Consider the following 12011-nt stretch of genomic DNA (forward strand, 5'->3'; position numbering starts at 1 on the left):
GTATCAATTCAAGTGTTCTTCGTGTTTTCGGTTTTGTTTAAATAAATTCATTATGACTGCATACCTCGATGCGTATTGGTCCGACCCATGCTTATCCTCTTCAGACGAAGAGGAGGAGAGCAGCCGTTACAATCATGTTATGGATATGCTTATAATTGTTAAGGATAGGGATATTTTCTGGATAAAAATAAATGAATGGAGCTAAGCACAGGCAAAATCCTAGGGGAAACTGGTCCAGCCTGCTTTCCAACAGACACTGGGAGATGAACTCACCTTTCAGCAGGACAATAACCTAAAAGACAAGCCCAAATCTACACTGGAGTTGCTTACCAAGAAGAAAAGTGAATGTTCCTAGTTTTTTTTACTTAAATCTGATTGAAATCTATGGCAAACTTAAAAATGTTGTCTAGCAATGATCAACAACCAATATCACAGAGCTTGAAGAATTTTGAAAAGAATAATGGGCAAATGTTGCACAATCCAGGTGGGAATATTCTCAGAGACTTCTAGCCTATTTCAGCATATGGTCTCACAAGGGGTCTGAGGATCTCATCTCGGTACCTAATGGCAGTCAGGCTACCTCTGGCGAGCACATGGAGGGCGCCCCTTTGCGCCCCAGTATCTCTACTTGCACATTCATCTTCTGCACATCAATCACTCCAGTGTTTAATTGGTATATTGTAATTACTTCGCCACCATGGCCTATTTATTGCCTTATCTCCCTTATTTTACCTCATTTGCACACACTGTATATGGATTTCTTTCTACTGTATTATTGACTGTATGTTTGTTTATTCCATGTGTAACTCTGTGTTGTTGTATGTGTCGAACTGCTTTGCTTTATTCTTGGCCAGGTCGCAATTGTAAATGAGAACTTGTTCTCAACTAGCCTACCTGGTTAAATAAAAGTGAAATATATATATWTTTTTTAATACATAAGCCTAGATCGTGCACTGAAAGTCCCCTGCAAAAATGCATAAATATTTCAATAGCATGTACTTTAGTCTCCCAGTGAAATTACATGTAGGCATCTAGTAAAGGGGTATTCCATTAATATTTTACTCAGAAGTATGTTTCCGGTCGAGCCAATATAACTCAACACAAAAATATGGATGTACTAATGGATTCCACAAAGCCTTATAGCAGTTGTGGGGATAGTTATTTGTGTCAAACTACCCACATAGGCTATATATTATCCCACTGTGTTAATAAAATAATAATAATATGTAACTTCCGTAATATGCAACATGCCAGAACTGATGAGACAGGGTATGGTCTCTGCCTAGATATTTCTGGGATGAGGCCAATGACGTGTATATACTGTATAAATCATTGGATGAGACTAGCTACCTTTTGAACAGTCTGACTTTGAACAAAATCCCTTTATCAAACCATCTCAGTATCTTCCTTGATACAGAGAGATGATCACTAACATGAATGATCTGCAACAGTCATAGCAGACTACATTTAGGAGATACAAATCTCTAGTCATTTGTACAGCTACGCTAATCATCATCACTGCCAAGTTCCATCTGTCAGGGTATGTGTGTGCCAAATGTGCCACATTTACCCATCTCAATCATAGACAAGCGGCAATAGAGAGTCTCTGTTTTGTGCAGCCTTAGATTCAATAGTAGGCTAGTTATGCTATCTTCACTATTCTCGAGACAGTCCGTTCTAGCACGGGAGTCCACTCTAGAGGTTTTAGTCTGAAGGCAAGTCCATTAAAAGGGGTTGCAAACTTATTTTGGTCAGTTATAAATCCATAAGATCAACCTGTTGAGCATCCTGCCTTTTAGAGTTTGCCTCAGAAAGCTGTGATCTGTGACAAACACACACAGACACACACACAAACACACACACGGAGACACACACACACAAACACCCTAATGAACTCAGTGCACTACTCACCTTTGTGACCCATCATGACAGCGAGGTGTAGGGGTGTGTTTCCTGAAGAGGATAAATACAATACAGAGTTTAGACTGTGCATTACAGTTAGGTCTGCATACAGACACTCTAATGGCTCAATTTTTGGCTGCCATTAAGGCAGCGCTAGTGTCAAACACATGTTAGCTTGCAATTTCGTCATGTAAAAACTGGCGCACTGGCATTTTCCAGCACTAACGCAATGTTTGGCAATTTACCTGTCTAACATTAGCACGCTTGTGTTCAGATGGGAGGGGTGGAAATAATTGAGGTGTGTGTCACGATCGTGTGGGGAATTGATGGACCAAAACGCAGCATTTGGAAAATAAGCCATCTTCCTTTTATTTTGAAGAAGGAAAAATGAAACAAAACACACTTACAAACTAACCAAAACAATGAACGACCGTGAAGCTATGAACGTAGTGCACATACAMGCTACAAACGTATAACATAGACAATTACCCACARCAAACGAAAGCCTATGGCTACCTTAAATATGGCTCCCAATCAGAGACAACAGAAATCAGCTGTCTCTAATTGGGAACCCATTCAGGCAACCATAGACTTTCCTAGACAACTACACCCAACATAGACACAGCTAGACACATACACTCAACACAAACCCATACACTACACCCAACACCCCCTTTACCATATAACCACCCAAAACCGACAAAACACAAACATTCCCCATGTCACACCCTGACCTAACTAAAATAATAAAGAAAACAAAGAATACTAAAGCCAGGGCGTGACAGTGTGTTTAAAAACATTATCCAAAGTGCTAATTTTAGGCAGTGCTGGTAGGGATATTTATTCATTATACCCTGATGAAGACAGCTTGGCTGTCGAAACGGTGGTAATTACATTTTTGCATCTGAGCTCCTAGAGTGTGTGGCTCTCCTTTATTTTTAAGGGATATTTAAGACCAAATCAAAAGCTGGTTTAAGCGGTAAGGCAGTTGGTTATGGCATGAATTTTGACAGCGTAAATGCAGCCTATATTGCGGTGGTGCACACTGCCGATATGTGCATGGGACAAGATGTGACATCCCATTTTTATCTATGTATTGTAGGCAGGCCTACATTATTTTAGCCATGCTTTGGACGTGCATAAAAACTCCTCCGTGATGTAGGCTACATGTCCATGCACATCATGAAACTAGAGATGAGAACCTCGGTGTAAATCGGTGAACCTCGTATTTAGAAGCTTTTTTCCTGTAACAATGGTTTTTTTACATTTTTTTTTTTTTTTTTATCAAACCCCCCATAGGCTACCCTTACCCTAAGCCTACTACAGTTGAAGTCGGAAGTTTACATACTCCTTAGCCAAATACATTAAAAAATTTCACAATTCRTGACATTTAATCCTAGTAAAAATTCTGTTTTAGGTCAGTTCGGATCACCACATTATTTTAAGAATGTGAAAAGTCAGAATAATAGTTGAGAGAATGATTTATTTGAACTTTTATTTCTTTCATCACATTCCCAGTGGGTCAGAAGTTTATACACACTCAGTTAGTATTTGGTAGCATTGCCTTTAAATTGTTCAACTTGGGTCAAACGTTTCGGGTAGCCTTCCACAGGCTTCCCACAATAAGTTGGGTGAATTTTGGCACATTCCTCCTGACAGAGCTGGTGTAACTGAGTTAGGTTTGTAGGCCTACTTGCTCGCACACGCTTTTTCATTTCTGCCCACAACATTTCTATAGGATTGAGGTTCAGGGCTTTGTGATGGCCAATCCAATACCTTGACTTTGTTGTCCTTAAGCCATTTTTCCACAACTTTGGAAGTATGCTTGGGGTCATTGTCCATTTGGAAGACCCATTTGCGACCAAGCTTTAACTTCTTGACTGATGTCTTGAGATGTTGCTTCAATATATCCACATAATTTTACTTTCTCATGATGCCATCTATTTTGTGGAGTGCACCAGTCCCTCCTGCAGCAAAGCATCCCCACAACATGATGCTGCCACCCCCTTGCTTCACGGTTGGGATGGTGTTCTTCGGCTTGCAAGACTCCCTTTTTCCTCCAAACACAATGATGGTCATTATGGCCAAACAATTCTATTTTTGTTTCATCAGACCAGAGGACATTTCTCCAAAAAGTACGATCTGTGTTCCCATGGGCAGTTGCAAACCGTAGTCTGGCTTTTTTATGGTGGTTTTGGAGCAGTGGCTTCTTCCTTGCTGAGCGGCCTTTCAGGTTATGTCGATATAGGACTCGTTTTACTGTGGATATAGATACTTTTGTACCGGTTTCCTCCAGCATCTTCACAAGGTTCTCTGTTGTTGTTCTGGGATTGATTTGATTTCACAGGTACACCTCCAATTGACTCAAATTATGTCAATTAGCCTATCAGAAGCTTCTAAAGCCATGACATCATTTTCTGGAATTTTCCAAGCTGTTTAAAGGCACAGTTAACTTAGTGTATGTAAACTTCTGACCCACTGGAATTGCGATACAGTGAATTATACAGTGAAATAATCTGTCTGTAAACAATTGTTGGAAAAATTACTTGTGTCATGCACAAAGTAGATGTCTTAACCAACTTGCCAAAACTATAGCTTGTTAACAAGACATTTGTGGAGTGGTTGAAAAACAAGTTTTAATGACTCCAACCTAGGTGTATGTAAACTTCTGACTTCAACTGTATAACGAAGGCTATTTAAAACAAGTTGTTAGAATTTGATTAAAAAACAGTCAGTATCTGGTGTGACCACCATTTCCCTCATGCAGCTCAAACACATCTCCTTCGCATAGTTGATCAGGCTGTTGATTGTGGCCTGTGGAATGTTGTCCCACTCCTCTTCAATGGCTGCACGAAGTATCTGGATATTGGAGGGAACTGGAACATGCTGTCATACACGTCGATCCAGAGCATCCCAAACATGGTCAACGGATGACATGTCTGGTGAATATGCAGGCCATGGAAGAACTGTGCTATTTTCAGCTTCCAGGAATTGTGTACAGATCTGTGCGATATGGGGCCGTGCATAATCATGCTGAAAAATGAGGTGATGGCAGCGGATGAATGGCATGACAATGAGCCTCAGAATCTCGTCACGGTATCTCTGTTTGATGCCCTTCTATTTGCTCTGCTCCGGACATTATTATGAGCCATTCTCCCATCAGCAGCCTTCCATGCTGTGCATTCAAATTGCTATCGATAAAGTTCAACTGTGTTCGTGGACTGCCGATATCATAACACCAACGCCACCATGGGGCACTCTGTTCACAACGTCGACATCCGCAAACTGCTCGCCCCACACAACGCCATACATTCATTCATGAAGAACACACTACTCCATCATGCCAGTGGCCATCGAAGGTGAGCATTTGCCCACGAAGTCGGTTACAAAGCCAACCTGCAGTCAGGTCAAGACCCTTGTGAGGACGAAGAGCATGCAGATGAGCTTCCCTGAGACGGTTTCTGACAAACCCACAGTTTCATTAGCTGTCCAGGTGGCTCGTCTCAGACCATCCTGTGGGTGAAGAGGCCGGAATGTGGAGGTCCTGGGCTGGCATGGTTACACGTGGTCTGCGGTTCTGAGGCTGGTTGGACGTACTGCCAAATTCTCTAAAAGTATGTTGGAGGCTGCTTATGGCAGAGAAATGAACATTCAATTATCTGGAAATGGCTCTGGTGGACATTCCTGCAGTCAGCATGCCAATTGCACACTCCCTCAAAATGTGTGATGTCTGTGGCATTATGTTGTGTGACAAAACTGTACATTTTAGAGTTGCCTTTTAATTGCCCCCAGCACAAGGTGCACCTGTGTAATAATCATGCTGTTGAATCAGCTTATTGATATGCCACACCTGTCAGGTGGATGGATTATCTGGGCAAAGGAGAAATGCTCACTGACAGGGACGTAAACAAATTTGTACACAACATTTGAGAGAAATAATATTTTTGTGCATATGGAACATTTCAGGGATCTTTTATGTTAACTCATAAAACATGGGACCAAAACTTTACATGTTGCGTTTTATATTTTAATATGTTTCTTACTTATTTTTTCTCTGATTGAAAAGTTCTGTTACCAAAATCTTTCATGTGTTAAGGAAAAACATTCCTGATTCCCTCAGCCTTCACTCTCTTTATGTGACACTTATGCATCGCATGCACGTGACCAATAAGGCCTGACCTATAGCATATCATAATGACATCAATAACAAACTCTAAACAGAGTAAAACATGTGAAATGTGAAAAATGGTGCCGATAGATAGGGCAGCCGAGCTTCTAGCCCCTAGGCAACTTTGCAGTATTTCGTTTTTTTTATGTGTTATTTCTTACATTATTAGGACATACATTTTTTTGTGTTATTACATATAGCCGGGAAGAACTTTTGGATATCAGAGCGCCGGTAACTCACAAGCATTACCAGCATTACGACCAGGAATACGGCTTTCCTGAATTGGATCCCTTGTTCCCCAGGGCAATTGAACTGATTACAGAGGCTGACCCAAAACATCGCCGGCGGAGAAGAGGTACTCGGAGGCGCGCACACCACCCACCGCTTCCGAGTATATTACTCTCTAGTGTTAAATCTCTGGATAATAAAGTTGATGAGCTGAGGGTGAGGATTTCCTTCCAGAGAGATATCCGGGGTTGTAACATACTCTGTTTCACGGAAACATGGCTCTCTCTGGATATACTGTCTGAGTTCATACAGCCAGTTGGGTTCTAAGTTCATTGCGCAAAAAGGAATACATATCTCTCCGGGAAGAAGGGTGGTGGTGTATGTTTCATGATTAACTACTCATGGTGTGATTGGGATAACATACAGGAACTCAAGTCCTTTTGTTCACCCGACCTAGAATACCTCACAATCAAATGCCGACCGCATTACCTCCCAAGAGAATTCTCTTCAGTTATAGTCACAGCCGTGTATATTCCCCCTCAAGCCGATACCACGACGGCCCTCAAAGAACTTCAAGGGACTTTATGTAAACTGGAAATCACCTATCCTAAGGCCGCATTTATTGTAGCTGGGGATTTTAACAAAGCAAATTTAAGAAAACACTACCGAAGTTCTATCAACATATTGACTGCAGTTCTCACGCTGCTAAAACACTCGACCACTGCTACACTAACTTCCGGGATGCCTACAAGGCCCTCCCCCGCCTTCCCTTTGGCAAATCTGATCACGACTCCATCTTTCTCCTCCCTTCCTATAGGCAGAAACTCAAACAGGAAGTGCACGTGCTAAGGACTATTCAGCGCTGGTTTGACCAATCAGAATCCACGCTTCAAGATTGTTTTGATCACGCGGACTGGGATATGTTCCGGGTAGCCGGAATAACATTGACGAATATACTGAAACGATGACTGAGTTTATCAGGAAGTGTATAGGAGAGTTGTACCCGCTGTGACTATTAAAACCTACCCTAACCAGAAACCGTGGATAGATGGCAGCATTCACTCAAAACTGAAAGCGTGAACCACCGCATTTAACCATGGCAAGATGACTGGGAATATGGCAGAATACAAACAGTGTAGTTATTCCCTCCGTAAGACATTCAGACAGGAAAAACTTCAGTATAGAGACTAAGTTGAGTCGCAATTCAATGGCTCAGACACAAGACTAATGTGGCAGGGTCTACAGACAATTACGGACTACAAAAGGAAAACCAGCCACGTCGTGCACACCGATGTCTTGCTTCCAAACAAGCTAAACACCTTCTTCGCCCGCTTTGAGGATAACACAATGCAACTGACGCGGCCCGCTACCAAGGACTATGGGCTCTCCTTCTCCGTAGCCGACGTGAGTAAGACATTTAAGATTGTTAACCCTCACAAGGCTGCCGGCCCAGATGGCATCCTTAGCCATGTCCTCAGAGCATGCGCAAACCAGCTGGCTGGTGTGTTTACGGACATATTCAATCTCTCCCTACCCCAGTCTGCTGTCCCCACATGCTTCAAGATGGCCACCATTGTTCCTGTACCCAAGAAAGCAAAGGTAACTGAACTAAGTGACTATCTCCCCATAGCACTCACTTCTGTCATCATCAATTGCTTTGAGAGACTAGTCAAGGATCATATCACCTCTACCGTACCTGACACCTTAGACCCACTTCAATTTGCTTACCGCCTCAATAGATCCACAGACGATGCAATCGCCATCGCACTGCACACTGCCGTATCCCATCTGGACAAGAGAAATACCTATYTAAGAATGCTGTTCATTGACTATAGCTCAGCATTCAACACCATAGTGCCCTCCAAGCTCATCATTAAGTTCGAAGCCCTGGGTCTGAACCCCGCCCTGTGCAACTGGGTCCTGGACTCCCTGACGGCCACCCCCAGGTGGTGAAGGTAGGAAACAACACCTCCACTTCACTGATCCTCAAGACTGGTGCCCTTGCTCAGCCCCCTCCTGTACTCCCTGTTCACCAATGACTGCCTGGCCACGCACGCCTCCAACTCAATCATCAAGTTTGCAGACAACACAACAGGCTTAGGGTTGATTACCAACAATGACGAGACAGCCTACAGGAAGGATGTGAGGTCTCTGGGAGTGTGGTGCCAGGAACGTCAACAAAACAAAGGAGATGATAGTTGACTTCAGGAAACAGGAAGCAGGGAGCAGTCCCCTATCCACAGACAGGACCACAGTGGAGAAGTTGGAAAACTTCAAGTTCCTCTGTGTACACATCACTGACAAACTGAAATGGTCCACCTAAGGAGGCTGAAGAAATTTGGCTTGGCACCTAAAACCGTCACAAGCTTTTACAGATGCACAATTGAGAGCATCCTGTCGGGCTGTATCACCGCCAGGTAAGGAAACTGCACCGCCCGCAACCGCAGGGCTCTCCAGAGGGTGGTGCGGTCTGCCCAACGCATCACCGGGGGAAATTACCTGCCCTCCAGGACACCTACAGCACCTGATGTCAAAGGAAGGCCAAAAGGATCATCAAGGATGACAACAACCAACCGAGCCACTGCCTGTTCACCCCGCTATCATCCAGAAGGCGAGGTCAGTACAGGTGCATCAAAGCTGGGACCAAGAGACTGAAAAACAGCTTCTATCTCAAGGCCATCAGACTGTTAAATAGTCATCACTACCACATTAGAGGCTGCTGCCTATATTCATAGACTTGAAATCACTGGCCACTTTAATAAATGGAACACTAGTCACTTTAATAATGTTTACATATTTTGCATTACTCGTCTCATATGTACAGTGGCTCGCGAAAGTATTCACCGCCTTGGCATTTTTCCTATTTTGTTGCCTTACAACCTGGAAATAAAATTTATTTTTGGGAAGTTTGTATCATTTGATTTACACAACATGCCTACCACTTTGAAGATGCAAAATTATTTTTATTGTAAAACAAACAAGAAATAAGACAAAAAAACTGAAAACTTGAGCGTGCATAACTATTCATTTCAAGACTCATGGACACTCTTACTGACAGTTGTGGCTGCTTTGCGTGATGTATTGCTGTATCTACCTTCTTGCCCTTTGTGCTATTGTCTGTGCCCAATAATGTTTGTACCCTGTTTTGTGCTGCTATCATGTTGTGCTGCTGCCATGTTGTGTTGCTACCATGCTGTGTTGTCATGTGTTGCTGCTATGCTATTTGTTGTCTTAGGTCACTCTTTATGTAGTGTTGTGTTGTCTCTCTTGTCGTGATGTGTCTTTTGTCCTATATTTTTATTTAATTTATTTAATCCCAGCCCACGTCCCCGCAAGAGGCCTTTTGCCTTTTGGTAGGCCGTCATTGTAAATAAGAATTTGTTCTTATTAACTGACTTGCCAAGTTAAATAAATATTATTATATTCCACAAACCCATGAGGTGCCTTATTTCTATTATAAACTGGTTACCAATGTAATTATAGCTGTATAAATATTTGTTTTGTCATACTCGTGGTATATGGTCTGATATACCACGGCTTTCAGACAATCAGCATTCAGGGCTCAAACCACCTAGTTTACAATAAAAATTAGCACTCTGAAAAGGAAAAGCATAGTGCATATGGGAAGTACCAAAACACCTTAATTTAGGGGAGGTGCATGCTAGCAGATTAAGAAATTTGGCTAGGATGGAAGAAATTATATAGTAAAACCTGCAACTAGCGAATGTAACTAGGGGGAAAATACACTACCCTTCCCTGTGCCCAATAAAGAAAACACACAACCCTCCCCAAAGCAAAAAAAGAAGTCTGCCAAACCCACCCTCCCAAGTAAATTGCGATGTGTCCCTAAATTCCCAGTTGAAAAAAGATTGCTGTCTGAGTGCAGTATAACTGTGGTTAGAATGCAGTAAAACTGCAGTATGCCTCAAATACTGCTTCCAAAATAACAGTTTTTTTTACTGCAGTCATTTTGCATTGTAACAGCAGTTACAGAGTAGTATAACTGCATTTCAACTGCAGTACACTGCAGTTGCAGTTAATCTGTAATTACTGCGTCCAAAATAAAAAATGGTTTGACAATTTAATCAGCTGAAAAGTTCAAACAAAACGATATTACCGACGGTATCGGTATTGGTGTCATCAGGGTCACGTATCCTAGTTTGGAACATGAGGATAAAGAGCAATTCGATTCTTACCATGGGTATCTTTCTGAGCGATATTCTGAGTTCGAATGAGCGAGGACAAGCGTCGGACATCCCCCTTGAATACACATTCATGGACTGGAAAGTCTTCGCGGGTTCGTATGATAGGGTTTTTGTTGTTATCATCGATATCGTCCGCCGTTGATAATGTGTTAGTGTTTGCATTTATATGCGATTGCTGATTCTGATGTTGTTGCTGTGTCGATGGAGATTTGACCAACTTGTGATTGCTAAAGATTTTACTTGCTTTGCCTTTATTATTAGTCTTGGTTAAAGTAAATGTCCCAGTTGCAGCCTCCTCGTCCGGTTCCAGTAAATCCTCTTCTTTGCTCGGTTTATGGTCCTTGCGCAGGGAGCGGATCTTTTCTCCGGTCATTTTCTAAACAATTGACAGCAGAACTGAGGGTGCCGTTGACGATGACCCTCTGGGCAAATAGATGTATTTTGTTGGCAAGAATGCCAATGGTAGTTCACCCAAAAACTGTAAATTGCATAACATGAAAACCACAAATTCTTCAATGAATACAATGAAATAACAATGCAATTTAAATCGGTAGCAAATACTCCACAATAACAAAGTAACTACCAGAACTCTGTCCCCTTCTTCTCATTTCCGAAACTGTCCCTGCATAAGCGGCTCTTACAGAGCGCATCTGCCATCTTCCGCCAGTAGTATCGCGAGAGTTTATGGTTACAGATTTTACATTATTTATTTTCTGGTTGTTACATTGTATCAGGGGATATTACAAACCAATGTGYTTACAATGTTACAACCCAATAGCTACAGTGTTCAGGCCTACTCATCATGAAATGCATTGGCTACTATTATGCACACTAAGCATCAATAAGTTATTAACATTAGTTGTAAAAAAATATGTTGCAAAGCAAACTAGGACACTAGCAACTACAAGTCAAATTCTAGTGTTCTCAAAAAGGTAATGGTTACAAATCAAATCAAATMTATTTATATATACCTTCTTACATCAGCTGATATATCAAAGTGCTGTACAGAAACCCAGCCTAAAACCCCAAATAGCAAGCAATGCAGGTGTAGAAGCACGGTGGCTAGGAAAAACTCCCTAGAAAGGCCAAAACCTAGGAAGAAACGTAGAGAGGAACCAGGCTATGAGGGGTGGCCAGTCCTCTTCTGGCTGTGCCAGGTGGAGATTATAACAGAACATGGCCAAGATGTTCAAATGTTCATAAATTACCAGCATGGTCAAATAATAATAATCACAGTAGTTGTCGAGGGTGCAACAAGTCAGCACCTCAGGAGTAAATGTCAGTTGGCTATTCATAGACAATCATTGAGAGTATCTCTACCGCTCCTGCTGTCTCTAGAGAGTTGAAAACAGCAAGTCTGGGACAGGTAGCACGTCCGGTGAACAGGTCGGGGTTCCATAGCTGCAGGCAGAACAGTTGAAACTGGAGCAGCAGCACGGCCAAGTGGACTGGGGACAGCAAGGAGTCATCATGCCAGGTAGTCCTGAGGCATGGTCCTAGGGCTCAGG

At 42.3% G+C, this 12011-nt stretch overlaps 1 protein-coding gene across 1 annotated transcript in view; it reads right to left on the reverse strand.

Annotated features, from left to right (window-relative positions):
- The window catches only part of LOC111975926 (ankyrin repeat domain-containing protein 13C), a 93957-nt gene extending 82813 nt beyond the window's left edge, over positions 1–11144 (reverse strand). Inside the window, exons 1-2 of the mRNA XM_024004598.2 lie at positions 10495–11144; positions 1912–1953 (exon numbers count right to left, since the gene is read on the reverse strand). Of these exons, the coding sequence (XP_023860366.1) occupies positions 1912–1953; positions 10495–10876 (424 nt within the window). The 5' untranslated portion in view covers positions 10877–11144. The remainder of the gene's footprint in view (positions 1–1911; positions 1954–10494) is intronic.
- Between the last annotated feature and the right edge of the window lie 867 nt (positions 11145–12011).

The sequence above is a fragment of the Salvelinus sp. IW2-2015 genome, linkage group LG16, assembly GCF_002910315.2.
Source record: "Salvelinus sp. IW2-2015 linkage group LG16, ASM291031v2, whole genome shotgun sequence".
In the NCBI taxonomy this organism is placed as follows: Eukaryota; Metazoa; Chordata; class Actinopteri; order Salmoniformes; family Salmonidae; genus Salvelinus; species Salvelinus sp. IW2-2015.